Source organism: Ostrea edulis, chromosome 7 (assembly GCF_947568905.1).
Source record: "Ostrea edulis chromosome 7, xbOstEdul1.1, whole genome shotgun sequence".
In the NCBI taxonomy this organism is placed as follows: Eukaryota; Metazoa; Mollusca; class Bivalvia; order Ostreida; family Ostreidae; genus Ostrea; species Ostrea edulis.
The window spans coordinates 85,041,836-85,062,319 of record NC_079170.1 but is presented as its reverse complement, the minus strand read 5'-3'; the positions used below and the strand labels follow the sequence as shown (position 1 = coordinate 85,062,319).

The following is a 20,484-nucleotide window of genomic DNA, read 5'->3' as shown; positions in this document are numbered from 1 at the left end:
TATGAAAAAACTGCCATTTCAAAGAAAATGACAATTAAATTTTGTATGTATCAGCAATGTTGGTTTCACCGGAGTTTCGTCCCGTTATTATAGATAGCATGGGACAATTTCGCACTATAGGCCCGGCCAAGTTTCTTAAAGAATAGAGATACCCCATATTTAAAGTGATATTACATGTGTAAAAAGGTGTAGAATAATTTTAGTATACATTTCAAGTGTAGCTGAGTGCTTAGTGAAAAAAAAATTATATGCAACATGTAGGTGTCGCCATGATGCCTAGTATATAGATGTATGCAAATGCGAAACTTCAGCAGCTGAAAAAATTCACCCTAAAACCTAGAGGGTCCAGGGAAAGGTAGGTAGCTCAGAGGGAAGGTTGATGGCCCCATATAAAAGGTAGATTTTTAAGAAGGTCAGACAGGGTTCTTGATTGTGCACAGCGTCTATATTTCTTCGCTTGGTACTGTGTGGGGCTGGGGCGGATTTAGCCCAAATGACAAAAAATCAAAGGGCTTTAATTTAATAACTACACTAATATGAAATACAGTTATTGAGAAAACAGGGTAGTATGATTTTTCATTAACCTGTGATAACCTGACTAGGATGTATACCCCCTTCCCACATGTTGAAAAACCAATACAAAAAACAAAACAAAAACTGTTCTCTATCACCTTTATCGCATCATGAAAATAAAAGGTGCGCGTGGCTAGATCAACGCAAGAGTATGTCTTAATATTAAGAGCTTAAATTAATATCCCGATATTGTCTTGGATAATTATAGAATAATAAACTGACAAGCTGTGCATATAAATAAAATGTCACTAATTTGAACTTCCTTCTTGGATTTACCAATATATACTTAAAACATCAAGTAATCTTTTTTATAAAAAATTAGTTGAAAAAAGGTTTTACAAACCCAATTTCCAGGCATTACTGTCTGAAGAATTCAGAATATACGGTGATTCAAATTCGATTAATATTTTAAAATGTAAGATTAAAGATTTCAAAGACAAACAAATAGCGGAATTCAGTTATAAGTTATTGAATAACATATTATGTAATAATGCATATATTAGCAAATGGAAAAAAAGATGTAAAGTATAAATGTACACATTGTAAGCAAGTTGAGACTACAAAACATTTGATTAACGAGTGTGATACTGTTTTAAATATATGGAATACTGTTAGCAGTTATATATCCTTCAAAGTTCAATGGAAACACATTGTTGTTGGATTTTTTCTAGAACAAAATGGTAAAACCAAATCCTTGAATTTACTTATTACTTATGTAGCCTATATAATATACAAACATAAAATGTTATGTCAATTAGATTATTTAAATGAAACGACTTTTAATATGTATAATCGTGTTAAAATATCATTATGTTTCTATTCATCAGTGTTGAAGTATATCAATGCAAAAGAGCATACATGTTTTAAACATATTTGTAAATCAATGTAATTTGGCTACTGTGAAAAGACCAGTATATATGATCCTTAAATGTTTATCATTATAACTATAGGGTCAAATTAGGACTACATTATTTATATATTATTTCTTGAGTAATTTCTATGTTATTCTACTGTTACTATATCTACATCAACGTTGTATATGATATTTCTATGACTTCGAAAAATATTTGTAACAACTAAATGAGATATGTTAGTATACATATAGTGATATTATGTGTTTTCATATGCATTATAAAAATAATAACCATAATAAAATACATTCAATCCAATGAGCCTCTGGCACCATTGGTGAGAATTATGCGGGATTATCCGAGGATATTTTGTCCCAAATAATACTATGTATACTTTCTAATAAATAATGAAATTGTAAAAAAAAAAATAGAATAAGAAACATAGACTCTGGCAGATAGAAGTTTGGTTAAAGAATGTTGTCAACTGACATTATAATCAGGGAATTCTTAAATCAACTTTGGACGAAAATTGTTTTAACAGACCGCCGGACCCGTGAATCGTGAAAGATGGGAATGATCGGCCTCTTTGAGACGTAAAAGTGTGATGAAAAGTTTGAGGCGTAAAAGATTATGTTAGTTATTAATTATTTATTTACTTAAAATTACATATAGTGTTTCATTATTTGTTTTAGTGCATACAGTGCACATTTTTGTATATTTATTTGTATTGCTAATAAACATGTACAATGTAAGCATAGGCAAATACTATACACACGTGCATATCTATTCTAATTGTAGTGCTTGTAAATGTTAACATTATCATAATATATTTACTAATGCAAATGGTTAAATCCAATGATATAATGTGTTCAATTTACTACGAATCAATAAAGTAAGCATATTGTTTACTTATTTAAAGATAGAAAATTTGAGATTCAGTTACCCGGACGCTTCATTTATCCGAACGATTTAGCTGGGAACCAAAGTGTCCGGATTAACGAGGATCCATTGTACATGATGCTACTTTATCATTTCATGCTGATACTTTTATATTACATATTGATGACTAAACGTTACATGATGATGCTTTAACATTACATATGAATACTTTAACATTACATGCTGATACTTCACCATTACATGCTGATATTTTAACATTACTTGTTCATATTTTTAGATTACATGCTGATGCTTTATCATTGCATACTGAAACCTTAACAGTACAGGATGATACTTTTAACATTACATGCTGATATTTTAACATTACATGGCGATACTCTAACATTACATGATGATATTTCTTCATTATGATTGTGATGATTTTACATGATGATGCTCTAACATTACATGATGATATTTCTTCATTATGATTGTGATGATTTTACATGATGATGCTCTAACATTACAAGATATTTCAACACTATATGATGGGACTTAACACTAAATGATGATACTTTAACATTACATTATGATACTTTAGCAATACATGATAAGAGTTTAATATTACATGATGATACATTAACATCACATGCCGGTACTTCAACAAACAATGGTACTTTATCATTGTGCAGTGGTTCTAAAAATAGGTCGATCATTGGGATACGCTAAAACTGTTTTCATCAACTAGGTCATTAGCCTGGTTTCCGATGCTTTCTGATATGCAAGGCCTCGAGGAGTAGTTTAGAAGGTCATGGATAAATACCATACCTAATTCCTACTGGCTTTACAAGCATACCGATTTGTCACCAATAGTAATACATGTATTTTGATGATAACAAATACGTTCGCCATAAAATATGAGTTGGTTTCATCAGCGACATATATAATTGACAAATTTTGTCCCATAGATAGGTTGCTTAAGCATCGAGGTTCAATAACATATCCAAGTACGTAGCAAATGTGGAAGACTCTGTGGTTTTTATTTTATTTCTAATTCACTTGGATATATAAAATCGACAAATATCTCTGTGAACTCGAAATAAAAAACCCATAATCGTCCACTTCTGCTTCATATTTAAACATCTTATTCAAAACAGATATTAACTGCAAATTAACATCTCATCTTTATGACAAACGGCATGATTTCAGATTTTAAATCGTCAACTTTTCATATTTATGTGGCAATATTCTATTATCACCTGTGTATAGTGTGTATATATATAAACTGATTCGATACATGGAGGCTTGTCCTTCGTATGATCAGTTTTCAAATCAAGGCAGGCTACTGCCAAACAAGTTAATGGTACATTGCTTTCAACACTCTCGTTTAAAGTCAGCACTTAGCAAATCCTATTGTCGTTATAACCATCTAGTTTGCTAATACAACCTATCAGTGGGTCATATGCTGTCTGATGTGTTTTATACCGATTGTTAGGCCGTTCTTGGCACACTGATTTTGACTACGGATAACTACGTTTTCCTGATCAGGATATAGAACTCACGGCGGGTGTGACCGGGCGACAGGGGATGCTTGCATATACTCCTCCTGGACACCTGATTCCACCTCAGCTATATCAAGGGGTCGTGTTTGCCCAAATCCCTATTTTCAGTTCTTATCGGAGTTATGATATTGATCACTATTATTTTGTTATGAATATTGATGAATAGATTAAACGTCGTCGATATAATTGAGAATACTGCTTAGTTTTATTCATTATCCAGTCGTGTGTTTAAGAATACAAATACTGATTTATTTCAAGATATTGGATAATTATGATATGATCACCATGCCGTCGGCATACATTAAAATAAGCATGTTAATCAATTGTAATTCAATAGATGAACAATAACAGAATTCATCTCAAAATCATGGCCATACAATATAAGAATGATCACACTTCAATCAGCTGATTTACCCACAACCCTCAGAAGAATAACCCTACAAATGTAGATGTTTTCCCACTATTATACTGAAAGTCATATGCACGGTATTGATAATTTTGCTAAACATCTCTCTGAGAACCTTCATCAATATCGTCATTTGAAATCTTATTACACGAATTATCTAATCTACCAATAATCATGTTCCTGAACTATTGAGTTTTCATGACAAATTGTTGAAATATAAAAACCGCCCTTGTGATAGAAAGAAGTGTCATTTTTCTGTTCATCTTGATATATGTACTTTGTTAAAATGAAAGACGGTAGTCTAGACCTCCATTGTGTATTTTGGTTTTTTAATTTATACTTCTATGTTGTTTACATATTCATAATTTGATAGATCTATTAAAATTTGGAGCATTGGAAATATATCATCCATTATTCCTGTATTCATCTTGTGTTTTTGATATCGAATAAAGCCAATGTTTTCTAGAAGGAAATATCTCTAAAAGTGCGCATTTTCTTTCATTAACGTATAGTTGTGATTTTACTTATGATAAACTAATAGCCAAATGGGTTCACGTATTAATGTGGCAGAGTTGGACTTCATCGATAGACTATACTCAATTTCTGTCTGTTTAGACGCGAAATGATCTCTAAGTAAAGAGAACAAAGCAGTAAGGGTTGTATTAAGTAACTTTTCTATCATAATAATGAAAATCGCAATATCGGCGAACATATCAGGCCCCTGTGGAAGTAGCCACATATATATGTAATTTGCCTGCCTTTTGATGATGTCTCTCAGGTTGACGGAAATATTCTTAATTTAAGTGGTCCATCGGTTAGCATTAAACCTTGTTTGAATTATCAGGTGTTGGAAAAAGCAGAAGGATAGAACATGTACATCTTAGGTTATATTTAACTGCTGAGGTGTGAGTACTTTATTATGTTATATTTAACTGTAGAAGTTTGAGTACTTTAATGCAAGACGAAGACAACGAACAGCGACCAATCCCACAACTCCCACAAGCAATACAAAATAGATAGCTGGGCAAACACGGACCCCTTGACACACCAGAGGTGGGATCAGGTGCCCAGGAGGAGCAAGCATCCCCCGCCGACTGGCCACACCCGCCGTGAGCCCCACATCCCGATCAGGTAAACGGAGTTATCCGCAGTCAAAATCAGTGTGCCAAGAACGACTTAACAATCGGTATGAAACACGTCAGACAGCATTTGACCCAAAGGGAGGTTGTATTGACGAACTAGATCGTTAAAACGACCATAGAATTTGCGAAATGCTGACTTCAATCAAGACTGTTGAAATCCCTGTACCATCAACTTGTTTGTCAGTAGCTTACCTCGATTTAAAAACTGACTATACCCAGAACAAGCTCTTGCATATCGAATCAGTTGAGATATATAAACACCATATGCAGGTGATAATGGAATATTGCTACATGAATGTGGGAAGTTGACGATGGAGAAGCTGAAATCATCCCGTTTTTCATATAGTTGAGTTGTCAGTTTGCCGTTAATGTCTACTTTCAATTTATATTTAACTGCTTATGTGTGAATACTTTATTATTTTATCTATAACTGCTAAGGTGACATTGAAGAGTTCCTATAGTTTATTGTTTGAATTAAAGATATATAAGTAGGTATGTGGAGATACAATGCATCAGTAACTAGGTAAAACAGACCATATGAACTCTTAAATTTCAGGAGATAAAATATTGTGCGATGGAAGTCTTCATTTGAACGGAAAATTTGGTGAATATTTTCATTTTTGAATTTTTATTCCTAGACGGTAAGCAATGCACAATTGATAATGATATGGAGTTTGTTTAACATTTAAATCACTTATTTGAAGCAAATAGCAATGTCACCTAAGTGCACTGCTCCAAGATTCGGTGAAGGCATCAGTCCAAGTATTCAGCCAAGCCGAATCTCAGCCGAGAGTAACACGCACATTAAAGATAAATACTTCATCGGCTATAAGTAAAGTGTGAAAATGATACCTTATCTTGATCTCGACTGTCCCATAAATATGGAAAGTTGACAATGGAGAAACTTAAGTGTCCTGATTCCTACAAAGAATCCAAAACAAAGTATGGTAAGCACGGATCCCCGAACACACGAAAGATGGGACCAGGTGACCAGTCCTCCATTAGCCTTTACTGAAATCAGACATGTTATCACACGTACGTGTTTATCTTAATTTTCTGACTTGCAAATTGTATAATGATAATAATAATAATAATGAAAGGCGAAAAATAACGAACACTGATCAATATCATAACACCTATAAGCAATACGAAATAGATAGTTGGGCAAACACGGACCCCTGCACACAACAGAGATGGGATTACGTTCCTGAGAGTAGTAAGCACCCCCTGTCGACCGCTCACACCCGTCATGGGCCATATATCCTAATCAGGTAAACGGAGTTGTCTGTAGTCAAAATCAGTGAGCCACAGACGGTCTAACAAGTAATATGAAACAGGTTAGATATCATTTGACCCAACGATAAGTTGTATTGGCAAACTAGATCGTTATAACGACCATAGAATTTGCGAAATGGTATTTTTAATCGAGACTGTTGGAACCCCTGTACTGATGCAGAACAAGCTCTTGTGTATCAAATCAGTTGAGAGATATAAACACCATATGCAGGTGATAATGGAATATTGTTACATAAATATGGGAAGTTAGAGAAGCTGAGATCATCCCGTTTGTCATACGGTTGAGTTGTCAGTTTGCCATTAATGTCTACTTTCAATAAAGTATCTAAGTATGAAGCAGAAGTGGACAACTCTGTGGTGTCTTTTATTTCGATCTCACAGGGATATATCGAATCGACATCTGAATGAAATGTATAATTGTTGATAGACAAAACGTTGTCGATATAATCAAATGTCGAATTAAAGGCCACAGCAAGAGATTTTGTCTTCTCACGTAGAATAATAATAATGATATCAATGATAAAATAAGAATAATACGAATAATAATAATAATAATATTCACATAGCGCCTTAGATACAGCAGACTACTCTAAGACGCTTTACAAGAGTAAGACGAGGAGTGCAACAACAAAACACAATCAAATGAAATTAAGTGACAGTATGACATACGATCTTATATCTGTAAAGTGTCAGTAATATAAAAATAAAAGGTTCACTCACTGGGAATTAAGAAGACAAAAGGGTCCATGTTAGAATTAAAAGAAAGAAACACAAATTTATTTTTGAAAATTGTTTTTATTAGAAATATTACGAACAACTTTTATCATGATTTTCTTTTGCATCAGCATTATGAAAAAAAAAAATATCCCAAAAATAAATTTGTATGTGTTACAAAATAATAATGAAAATCTAGAACATGGCATGCAATTCTGAAACGTATTTTTTACCCCATTAGTGTCCGAATTATACAATTTACAGAAACGTCCAAAAACGTTTTCAACATTGTAAAAGCGCTTCAATCTTCTGCAGTTTCTAAACGGTAATAATTCATAACAAAATAATATGAAACGTCGTATTAACACATGTATGTCTCTTGAGAAATGCGAGGCATCAGGATAATACTAACTATGGTAATAAATGTACGTATACGTCACAGAGGGATGGTGACAGTAAAAGTAATTCAGCGTGTTTACTCTACTGTTGATTTATATATGAACCAAAGAGGAATGAAAGATAAATGTTTTGCATTATTTTTTTACTGTGTGCCAGATATGCAAACCTAAGCTGGTTCATTAGTTTTCTGGGTCATGTCGTCAGGGTATCGTGTCAAACAAGGGATGTAAAAGGCAACAAAATTAGAAGTTGTTAATAAAACAACAATCGTACTTGTATATAAAGCGACAGTAAGTCAGACATGAGATAGTGAGGATCTCTGTTTTTCATTGTGAGGTTTGCTGATCGTTACTTAATTTGACCTGTGCTAATAATTGTGTTGGCACGCTTACTGACAAAATGAAAGGCATCACTATATTAATTCGCTGTTTTCTGTACATCATTTTTTGTACTTTGCCAAAAGCAGATGCAAAATCCCAACACTACACGATGGAAACTTCACTTGAAAACAAAGTGTCGAATGTCAGCCTCGTGGCAATACATGATTCGGAATCCCTCATCCAATGTTCCTCTATATGTTGCGGTGAACGTTGTGCATGTTTTGGTGTTAATTCCCAACTAAAGAAGTGCCTTATCCATCAGTCATGTGACCCATCAAACATGATCATTACTGAAACAGGATGGAAGAACTTTTTTCCTGACGGTGTGTTTGCATTTCAGTAATTACTATATTTATTTATGCTCTTATCTAATATTACACTGACTTCTGGATATCTTGATAATGGGATCGCAAAATATATAAGCATTAAAGCAGTACTACAATTTCATATCATTAGAAGCAATCAATAGCTTAGTATGTTTTTCTTCCAGTGCGATATAAAACCTGTATGGAGATTTTACAAAGTGACCCAGACGTGGAAGGAAAAGACGGGGTATATTCAATTTTGGATGGTGATCAGGAAAAGAACGTGTACTGTGATATGACTACAGATGGAGGGGGCTGGACGGTGAGTACATTGGAATTAGAAACACAAACTATAATAATTTCTATAACAAATGGAAATAACGGTGCAAAGTAGGCTTTGTTAGATATACATGTATGCATATCAATATCTGAGTTGTGCATCGGAATTGTTCTGCTCAATGCCAGCGTTTTCTAAACCGTTGAATTGAGTAATTGATATTGCAAAAATAGATAATTCTAACAATAGTACAATAACCTGCATTGATAGTTTGATTTACATCGATTAGGAATGTGAAGAGTCGGAGAGGTTACATACTTATAAAAACGTATGCCTTTTCAATATCTTGCACGAACATTCCTCATTGTAAATTAAGTGCTAGACTTTTTGACAGGATAGACAGTTGCTTCTTCAACCGAAATTGGGGATAGGAAAATATTTGTATCTAATGATAATTCATCCAAAAAAATGTATGTTAATTATCACTCTGATTTCACTCCCAAGTAATCTGAAGTAAATAATAAAATAAATATGCTGGAGTTCCCCATTGACAATATCTCCGTAGTCTTTAGTGATCAGGTCTTACAACAGTCTGTTGGAATCTCCATGATTACGAATTGTGTTAATTTGTTAACTGTCCTGCTTTATCTTCTTATAAGGCAGAGTTTATTCAAAAGCTTCTACATGAGAAGGAAAACATGTCTTCCTGCAGCCTTCAATTCAACATTGAGATCAATCGAGGACGTTTTATATGATAACAATAATCATTTTCATCCATATGTTGATCCGATATATCCCTGTGAACTCGAGAGAAAAAACACCAAAAAAACGTCCTCCATATCTGCTTCATACTTAGATATTTTATTTGAAATGAATATTAACGGCAAGCTAACAACTCAACTTTATGACAAACGAAATTACTTCAGCTTCTCCATCGTCAACTTCGCATAGTTTTGGAGAAATAATCCAGTATCACCTGCCTGTGGTGTTAATATCTCTCAACTGATTTAGTACACAAGGTTTTGTTCTGTGAATGATCAGTTTTTGAATAAAGGCAGGTTACTGACATACAAGTTGATGTTAAAGGGAGTTAAAGTCAGCATTTAGCAAATTCTATAGTCGGTGTAACAATTTAGTTTGTCAATACAACCTTTTATTGGGTCTACGCTGTATGATGTGCATCATACCGATTGTTAGACCGTTCTTGGCACACTGATTTTGTCTACGGATTACCCCGTTTATCTGATCAAGACATGGGGCTAACAGCGGGTGTGACCAGTCGACAGGGGAATGTTACTCCTTCTAGGCGTCCTATCCTGGTATGTCAAGGGGTCTGTGTTTGCCCAGCTCTTTATTTTGTATTCCTAACATGATTTATGAGATATATTATAGTTCATTAGAGTGGTTAAAGTATCTGATTGGGAATACTAGAAATAAAAACTAAAATTGTCCTGAAAGAAATTTTGTGGGAAAGTGTACTTAGATGGGAAAATAGTGTGTATCAAAACGGCCGGTTCTATAACAGACTTCTCCGAATTGTACATTAAACATAATGTGTTTAAATTGTGTTGAATTGTACTATAACCATAAGATTGTTATGTGTCGGAATCCCCTTTCAAATCCAGCAAAAAATCACTTACACACGATTTAACGATTTTACAATTTAATACAGAGATTTGCAGCAAAATATATCAATTGATAAGGACTGACAAACGTTAGGCCCAATCAATGTTCATAAAACAATGCAAGATGTTTACTTACCATTTACAATGAAGTTGAATTCACACACACGAAAATAAGTCTGTTTGCGCGCTGTCGTAGATTGGTCATTAAATCCAATCTCCAGTTATGGGATATCTAATGTAATTCAGTCAATTTGCGCATTACTACAACATTTACAGTCTATTTGTACAAACATTAAAACAATATTCTAAAGAATTCTACGTTTTGAATTCTTTCAATTCAAATTAAACAGTTTATTACGTCACCGCAATTGAACTTTCCCAACTATCGTTATGAAATAGATCATTTAGAATCTTTTAGGCGGCATACATGTATATCAATATCTAGTACAAACGAACTACACAATCATGGTGATGACGTTTCTGATATATTGCACTTCAATCACTTGATCAGTACCATGCCTGTCTATAATATACGAGTACACATTAACCTCCAATCTAAAGAAAATAAAGATCTAGAAAGTGTCTATTTTGAACACCTTCCATCATGTTCGGAAATAGAAGACGGTGATTCGTACTAAGTGATGACAGCTTCACATTTTCTAGAATACTATAAAGATGAGAAGTATTACGCGATTTTGTGAATTAGATTGATTCATACAGACATCAAAATGAGTTTTGTATACATTTGATTACTTCACTAAATATGAAGTACGCAGGGTATATATTTTGTAGGTTAGTCAAAAACGCCAGGATGGTTCTACAGAGTTTTATAAGACTTGGGCAGATTACAAAAAAGGATTTGGAGACCCATCCAAAAACTACTGGATTGGTAGGATTACTATCCATGTTATATGTAGAACGATTGAGATAGAAACAGTTTGACATTAATATAGGGAAAATGCATCTTCCCAAATCTGGTAAACTTAAGTTGTACCCTATTATATACATGTACATGTAGCATGTTATACGCAAATGCGTGCTTCTGTAGTCATGATGTGTTTGAAAAGCAAATAATTTTGCATGAAGAAAATGACCTAAGGAAAGTGAGGTATTGCGGTAATCGGGAAAAGGAGAACTTGATTACATTTCACGTTTTCCGCATAAACAGTCGCAATGTAAGTCAGCATTGCGCAACTGTTATGGTTGTGATAAAAATATAATTTACAAATACAACTTATCAGTAAGTCGAGTGCTGTCTGACTTGTTTCATACCAAATGTTAAGTCTCTGTGTACATACTAAGTGACACTACTTTCTTTGTTTATCTGATCAAAATATGGGGTTCACGGCAGGTGTGTCCGGACATAGGAGAGTTACTCCTCTTCGGTGCTTGATTCCATCCCTTGCGTATCAAGGGGTCCATATTTGTCATATCACTAATTTTGTATAGGATTTCAGAGATTTATCGATGTTCGTTATACTCACTATTTCAAAACGTTTGTTTCTAAATATATGTTTTCATGTGAAACCTCTATTTTCTATTGTGGCCCGAATCAGCCTCCTGGAACCACAATTTGAACCAACTTGACTCTGTATAATATGACTAAGCATAGGCGGGTTACTGTTAAAACATGTGTGGCAAAAGTTTGAGTCGATATCCTGGTCCCACCTACCCAGTGTCCATGGATGTACCTTGCTTGGGGATGCCTGTATATTTAGGCTATGCTGTTCTTGAGAAATACCATTTCAAAGATTTTCCTCTATATCCCCATTTAAGAGTTTAATCCCCAATCCCATTCATCTCTTCGTAGTTAAGTGTTGTACAAAATTTACTCTACATTCTTAAATGATGCTTTCACATACGATTTGGTTTTTGTTTTCTTCTCCAGTGCTTCTTGAGAAGATTTTAAAAGGATATCACCATGTTTTCACAATTTCTTAACTATCTCCCCTTTGGAAAGGGTAGATGCTTGCATTGTACAATTTTGAATCCCCTTAGTCGAATGGGTCTTTATGACATACATGTATCTGTTGGAATACGTCACGTGGTTCTAACGGGGGAGATAAATATGAGTAGAATCTACAGGCAGACGGAGAGCAGGTGATCAGAAAAGCTCACTTGAGCTTTTGGCTCAGATGAGCGAAAAACAAATTAAAACCTAGTGATGAAAGGCCAAGATAACGAACATTGATCATTCTTATAAATCCTATAAGCAATACAAAACAGAAGGTTGGTCAAAAACGATCCCTGGGATGATATCAGTAGGTATGATTTGTTTTTGCGCAAAAGGAGATCTCGATGCATTACTTCTATATTTTACTAAGGGGAAAGTAACCTTGTTCTTTTTACGCTTAATATGAATAAATATTTTCTAAAAATAATACTTTTCTTTAGAAAGGTGATCTAATTTGTATACGCCAAATTCTTCCTCAGGGCCCCTACTTGACATTTATAACGAAAAACAAGAATATTCTTTTAATAACACTAACAATATTACATGTAATAAGATTTATACAGCGCCTTATGTAAAACAGAATTATTACAGGCACCTTACAAGGGTAGGAAGAGGAATGTAACAATAAAACACAATTAAATGAATTTAAATGACAGTATGATATAAGATTTTATTTCTGTAAAAGGAAATATGTAGAGTACTATGCATGGTATCAGGAATTAATGAGAGAAAAAACACTAAGGGAATTTGAATAATTACATTTATAACGGTCATTAACAAAACCTTGCACTGTGTAATAAGTTTAAAAGTCGGGGAAAGCAATTTTTTTTAAAATGGCGTTTTAACCGTGTCAAAAGCATGAGCACAATACCATGTAAAAAGGTTTAGTCTATATCACATAATCTAACTGAAAGTCACAAAATTTAATATTCAAGATCGCGATTATAAATCATGAAAGCAAATAATTTATAGACGAGGAAAAAAATGACATTTGCTTGTATGGAGCCGTTATCAAACAATGCTCAGCGCCTGATAATCTTCATTGTAGTGGGCAGTTTTTTTAAGTTCGGAATCAAAGATGCCCTAAAATTCTAGAAATAAAATACAAACTTTTCATTTCTGTAAAATGTTTATTTTGCATAGCTCTATAACAAACTGAATATTCATATCATTTCTCTCCATTCACCAATAATGGTTTTTTTCTTGATAAACAGGGAACGATGCGATTCACAACTTAACACAGAAAAATCAGGAACTACGAGTGGAACTTTTGAGTTTTGCCGACGAGAAAGCGTACGCCTTGTACTCTACATTTCAAGTTGGAGATGAGAGCAGTAAATACCTTCTTACAGTGTCGGGGTATAATGGAACGGCGGGTATGTAGTAAATACCTTCTTACAGTGTCGGGGTATTGTGGAACAGCGGGTATATGTATTAAACACACACACACACATTCATGTGTATGGTGTCAAACGGAAACGGGTATTTTATATGAACATACAGGGACCTTCTTTATTTTTAATCTATGCTCTACCAGAGTCCAAAAATGCCTTTCCAAATTGTTCTTTATCATCAATTTGAATAGAATATAATAATTTTCTTAATTTTAAGTAACGCACGTTTTACAACACAAACGGAGACATACTTTCATATTCATTAATATTCACACATTTTTGGTAAATCATTCGGTCCAAATGATGACACTATACAATTGTTTTTTAAAAATGAAAAGGTTGATCCTCGTAAACGTTTAAACATAAATATTTAATCACTCTAGTACTAAATTAACTCTCGGGGAAATTGAACTTGCTAAACTATGTTGATTAAGGGAAAAAATCTAGAGAAAAGCTGTGGAAATCTACCCAAAAATATAATGATTGTATAGATTAAAGAATTCAAGGGAACGAGTAGGAAATTTCATAAATATTGTAAAATGACTTAATTACATGTACAATGCGACACTTTTTTTATTTGTTTGTTTTTATTTGAAAATAAGTAACAAAAAACGAATTCTTTGAGAAGAGACCTGGAATATGCGAAGGTCATCTTGGAATTCAGTGATGCAAACTCCGAGCAACTGAAGCACTATACTGGCTAGGGATATGGAATGAAATTGAAAGTTATATATCCAAGTGCCAGACATGCAACATGTTCAAGAAAAATCAACAAAAAGAGCCACTAAACCTCGTGACATTCCCCAACGACCATGGCAAAAGCTTGGAATGGACAATTTCCAATATGGCACGCAAGACTACTTTTTAGTGGTTGATTACTTCTCCAAGTATCCAGAACTTGGTGCACTGAAAGACAAAACAACCAAACGTGTCATTGTCAACTTAAAATCCATTTTGGCACGTCCTTCGTTTGCCAATACAACCTATCATCGTGTCAAATACTGTCTGACGTGTTTCATATTGCTTGTTAGACCTTTCTTGGTACACTTATTTTAACTACATATAACCCCGTTAATCGATCAAGATACATAAGGCTCACGGCGGGTGTGACCGGTCGACAGGGGATGCGTACTCCTCCTAGGCACCTGATCCCACGATTGGTAAATTCAGAGGTCCGTGTTTGTCCAACTCTCTATTTTGTATTGCTTATAGGAGTTATGAGATTGATCACTGTTCGTTATATTCAGCTTTATAACAGTTATCAATACAATGTTGTAGGAGACAGTTTGAGGTACCACAATGGAATGAAGTTCACTACGCAGGATCAGGATAATGACAGGAAAAGTGGTAACTGTGCGGTAAGCCGTCACGGAGCCTGGTGGTACAATGCCTGTGATAAATCCAACCTGAACGGGGGTACGCTGGGTCTGGTTTGTCTGGCGAAAAATACCCGGTCTGGGATCATTGGAAACCCGATACAGCGTTAAAAGGGACAAAGATATTGATCAGACCGAAGAGTTAGCATCAATATATACCGTGTTTAACACATCTGGTCAGACCCTAGACTTTAAATCGATTTATACCGTGTTTAGCATGTGACTATATCATGTCGTGAATAGTTTTATTAGACTAAAGCATGTCCTGGATATAATGATCCATCTATGGTGAAGAGGAATAGTAACAGATGGTTCATCAACATGAATGAAATCATCAGGTATTTTACAATTGAATTGGCTATTGCGTAGTGAACTGTAATACTCTATGTACATGTGAAATGATTGAGTTATATTCCATATATTAGTATAAGTCATTGATTATTAAACTTAGAAAGATAAATGATCAATATATTTTATTTAACACATGATCTGTATTATTTTGATAAACGCAAAAATGTTCGTCGTATACATGTTGTCACAATTTTGACTCGAGATAGGAAAAACTCCTCTGATTCAATCACTGAATATGACCCTATTACAGTGTTACATACCTCAGCTGATTCTTTCTCCATGTACTTCTTCAGAAGATTGATGTGGAAAGTCTTGATTTTCCCTTGGATGTCAACTCTATAGTCAGATCCTCCAGCTTTACCAACTGGAATTCTGAAGGGTCCCCAACTCGCACGTATTTGTAATACGATCCTTTAAATCCCAGGCGAACTGGTATGTACTTTTGATTTCTGGATCTCTCACTTCATTTGTCCACATTTCTCGAAGGACGGACATCGGACCACGTACGGATCTACCATATAAAAGTTCGAAGGGGGAAAATTCCGTACTCTCTTGTGGGACTTCTCTATAAGCGAACAGTAGTGGAGAACGTATCTACCCCAGTCCTTTGGTCTCTCAGAAGCCATGTGCTTTAACATCCGTTTGAGCGTAGTGTTAATTTTTTTCACTAAATAACTACATGCAGAATGGTAAGGGGTAGTTGTAATCTGTTTGAGGGAAAGTAGTCTACCTACCTCTTTCATCAGATTCGAGGTGAATTGAGTTCCCATATCTGAGAGAACGTCGTTTGGTATCCCGACTCTGGTAAACATCCCAAACAAAACTTCCGCCACATGCTCCGTATCTATGCTTTTGAGTGGTAAAGCTTCTGGATACCTATTACTGTAATCTACAAGTGTACGGATATACCTGTTTCCACGTTCTGTTGCAGGGAAAATTGGTCCAACATGGTCAACAGCTACCCTATCAAACAGAATGTCGATGAGATGCATTGATTCTAATGGTACTGGACTTACTTTCCCGTTTGCCAGCGTTCTCTGACATACGTCACGTGATAGACAAAATCTGTTGATGCCTCCCTGAACTCCAGGCCAGTAAAAGTTGGATAGGACACGATCTGTAGTTTTGCGCATCCCTAAGTGTCCAGCCAGTACGTATCATGTGACAATGTCATTACAGTATTCCTATGATGTAGAGGAACAAACAACTGCTTGAAAATTCTGTTGTTACTCACCTTACTCTACAGCTCGAAATAAATTGCTCACGTAAAATAAGATCTTTCAAATCTCCAAATGTTTGTGGATACTCTGAAAGTTCCATCCATCTGTGCACATAATTTTCAAGACGAGGAGGATTCTCACCTTTCTCGGGTTTACTCCCTCTAAACTTATCATACAATCCCTCTTCAGACAACCTAAACCTCTGCAACAGAGACAATTTAAGCTTATCATAGCCTGATGCATCTGCAGGAGATAACCTAGAATAAACATCAAGAGCAGTATCAGTTAACGAAGCACACAAGTTAATTGACCAGGTGTCTCTAAACCAATTAGCATTGTTAGCAAATCTTTCAAACCTCTGAAGGTAAGCATCAATGCAATCTTTCTTATCATCGATATGAGGTAGCTTTGGTAGCTTCGCACGAGTTTGCGCTTGAGTACCCCTAGCTGATAAAGTATGAGTTTCCTGTCTAGTACCAAGTTCTGGTGCATAGGCTTCTGATTTAGCCTTTTCTAACTGAATTTATCTGTCTAGTATGGCCAATTGACTCTCAGACTCTCTCGTGGATATTTCAAGATTAAACTTTTTCTCTGCTTTCTTAGACGCTTGTTCTTTCTCCATCATTTGCAATGTGAGCTCTTTTTCAATTTTTCTAGCCTCTCTTTCCGCAGCTCTTTTTTCCCTTTGTAATCTCTCTTCCTCAGATTTTCTCTCTGTTCTCTCTTTCTCATTCAAGTATCCAAGAAGTGATTATCCTGATAACTCTAACTTCTCACCAAATTCTCGTAACTTCTGAATTTCTTTTTCCATGTCAAAGTTCAGTAAGTCGACGTAAGAGATTCAAGTTTGAATTTAATTGATGACAGATTTTTCCATCCTGGACGAGCCCCCAAATGTCACAATTTTAACTCGAGATAGGAAAAACTCGTCTTCAAACTGAACATTGACATATGGAAAAGAAACACAAACAAAAAATAACTTTATTCACACAGAAAGGAGAAATAAAACCATTCACACTCTATGCGCTCACTAGCACTCAAAACTCACACACTCAAATTACATAACATATGACAATAAAACAATATACTTTGCTTTAAGATAAACAGTCTATTTGATGAAAACCGTGACCAGTATACAGGTAAATAGAACGTTCAATGGGACATTGGTTCACAATGCGATGCGCACACATGATAAGGATACGTGCACATGTTGTTTATATCACCACTTGGTATCCGTAGTTGTAACTCGCATTTCAGAGATTTCTCATTATGCCTCATCCAGGTATAATACGCTGGCAAATGTAGTAGAAGTAGACTTTGGCAATGCTAGTAGTACAGGAACACTCACATACAGTACAAGCAGGCAGAACCAGTAGATGGATTACATGAATCGCCTCAGTGAGTACACATCAGAGGTCACCTATAATAATTGTTCATGGTCGGGTTATAGTCGGGAATTCTACATATGCAAATACATCTTAACTCTATAACAGCATTAGATTAATTAAAAAAAATATATGTAATTGTGCATATATATACAGAATATTTATACCGAGTAAATTATCGCAAAAACACACTTACTGTCCTTCCACACAGGATTTCACACAGAACAGCACCACCAACACCCAGTATAGCACAACCATATAGGAGAGTTATATAACCACACGGGGTTTCACACAGAATAAACGGCACCACCAATACACAGAACGGTACCACCACACAGTACAGTTCTATGACCACACAGGTCATTTATATGACCACACAGGTCCATATAGACATGGCGTAAGCGCAATCGTTTGAAGGACACACCTTCTCGACGACTCGTGCTGAACTGACGCACCCTATAGAACTGGTTTTACAAAAACACGTGACCTCACTCTCGCCTAAATATAGTTACTCTCTCATACAGGTTATGGCACACAATTAGGGACAAAATAAGTGACTATGTACAAATTGTGACACATGTATATGGTTAATTGTCATAATCAATGTTTGTGTATATTGTGAATATGTATATGTTTTAATAGCTTTTTAAATAAAAAGTTTGTATTCCAGCAAACAAACATGTATTTTTTCGTAGGACAAGTTAATTAATTTCCTGCTGAATCATTTCACTCAGTGGATTATCTGTACTTGAATATCACCACAATTCACAGACTTGAGAGTTGTGGCTCTTAGAACGGTTAGCCCACATCTTGATAACGTTTGTAATATCTCTTTTGTTTCCAAAGGATTTTATTTTTTCAATGATATTTTTAAGAGCGTATCTCATATTTCTAATTTTGTGCTCTATCCATCTAAAGTGATTGACTTGTTGTCATCTATTTCATTCATAAGTTGATAATTTCTGACTAGGTGAAACTTCACCGTGTTAGGGCAATACATATTACTAATATTATTAGAAAATAAAAAAACCGGGAAACTTGCTGACTCCTTAAATATATACTACTCAGTGGCAGATTTAACGGGGGCGCAGCCCCCCCCCCCCCTAATTTTTTCAGAAAATGTGCTAAACAATAAAAGAAGCAATAATTTCTTCCACTCCCGGAGAAATAAATTACATAATCTTTTGATTGCTTGCATTACTTTATTGGGAGAACTTAATTTTGTTCCCAAAACCCTTAAAATTTGCGTCATTTTATTAATTTCACCTTATTATAAATGATAAAAAATAGTACAAATGACTAAATGGGAGACCTATTTCAAGCCCTATCAAATCTGTAAAATCCTGGAGCTTCCGTGGCGCCCCTGGACCCACTGGGAGCCTCAAGGCGCCCCCAGACCCCTTGTGTCATAAAGTGGCGCCCCCTGTGACCACAATTCCTAGATCCGCCCCTGCCAATTGTATATTGAACTTGCTGTTTTCAGGAAATTATATCATTCTTATTTCGAACTTGCATTGTAAGGATAAGACATGTTACGAGTTGAATTATTGTTTGATCCGACGTCCAATTCCGTTCAGCACTCGTGTTTCGCAGTTAATGGAATGAAAATGCTTTTAATTTCAGGTATGTAACTTTACTGGAAATACATGTTACATGTAATAGTCAGACAACAGATCAAGTATCTATTTGAACGCAACAGCTTGTGTGAAGTTAAACATGTGTTAGTATGTTAATACCATAAATACATGTATCAGTTTGCGCAGTTGGAATTGCTTTTAATTTCTCAGAAATGTTGGTGTATCATATCAAATGCTGTCTGATGTGTGTCACACCGACTGTTAGGCCGTTCTTAACACATGGATGTTAACTACGGATCACTTTGTTTACCTAATCAAGATTTAGGGCTCACGGCGGGTGTGGTCGGTCAACGGACTGCTGTCTGTGCTGGGACCAAAATTGAATCTGTCTTCATGTTCAATTCTATCACGACAATGTATTTACCTAGAATGTTTGCGAAAATAGTACCACCCCACCCTCCCTGACTGAGGTCTGCATCACAGAATTGCTCTTGTGGATGACAAGAAACGCATATGCAGACATCCGATATATAGATATATGATATCAAACGCGTGAGCTCGAAACTATGGCAACACTCATCATTATAACCAATAAGTCACAAATGAAAATTTGAAGACTCTAATCAGTCTCGAAGTTATTAAAAAACTTGGGAAGGGGACATAGATTACAAACATTTTGTAGGTATTATGTGGGCTTTGAGTTCTTTTTGGAACTAATTAGGGGAGTTACAGGTGTCTTTCCCCCTCTTGGTGTCCTTATAATGAATATACAAAGCCAATATATCTAACAAGTTACTAAAATAATTTTGATAGTTCTT

At 35.1% G+C, this 20,484-nt stretch overlaps 1 protein-coding gene and 1 long non-coding RNA gene across 2 annotated transcripts; one reads left to right on the top strand and one right to left on the bottom strand.

Moving 5' to 3' along the window:
- Positions 1-8,709: 8,709 nt before the first annotated feature.
- Positions 8,710-15,347, top strand: LOC125654603 (ficolin-2-like). Its single transcript, XM_056145878.1, has 4 exons — positions 8,710-8,829; positions 11,202-11,298; positions 13,578-13,739; positions 15,024-15,347. The coding sequence occupies exons 1-4, from the start codon at positions 8,710-8,712 to the stop codon at positions 15,242-15,244; spliced, it is 600 nt and encodes a 199-aa protein (XP_056001853.1). The 3' UTR covers positions 15,245-15,347.
- Positions 15,348-17,789: 2,442 nt separating this feature from the next.
- On the bottom strand, positions 17,790-18,537 carry LOC130047526 (uncharacterized). The gene is made up of 2 exons (XR_008796414.1): positions 18,286-18,537; positions 17,790-18,124 (listed from the first exon to the last, which is right to left on the bottom strand). It is a non-coding gene; the product is annotated as an uncharacterized LOC130047526 (long non-coding RNA).
- Between the last annotated feature and the right edge of the window lie 1,947 nt (positions 18,538-20,484).

What these genes read in the sequence shown, in the direction of transcription:
- LOC125654603 (XM_056145878.1), top strand. Translation starts at nt 8,710, where the DNA reads ATGGAGATTTTACAAAGTGACCCAGACGTGGAAGGAAAAGACGGGGTA. An exon ending in CAGATGGAGGGGGCTGGACG is followed by an intron (nt 8,830 to 11,201) that starts GTGAGTACATTG and finishes TATATTTTGTAG; the next exon opens with GTTAGTCAAAAACGCCAGGA. An exon ending in GGGGTATAATGGAACGGCGG is followed by an intron (nt 13,740 to 15,023) that starts GTATGTAGTAAA and finishes ACAGTTATCAAT; the next exon opens with ACAATGTTGTAGGAGACAGT.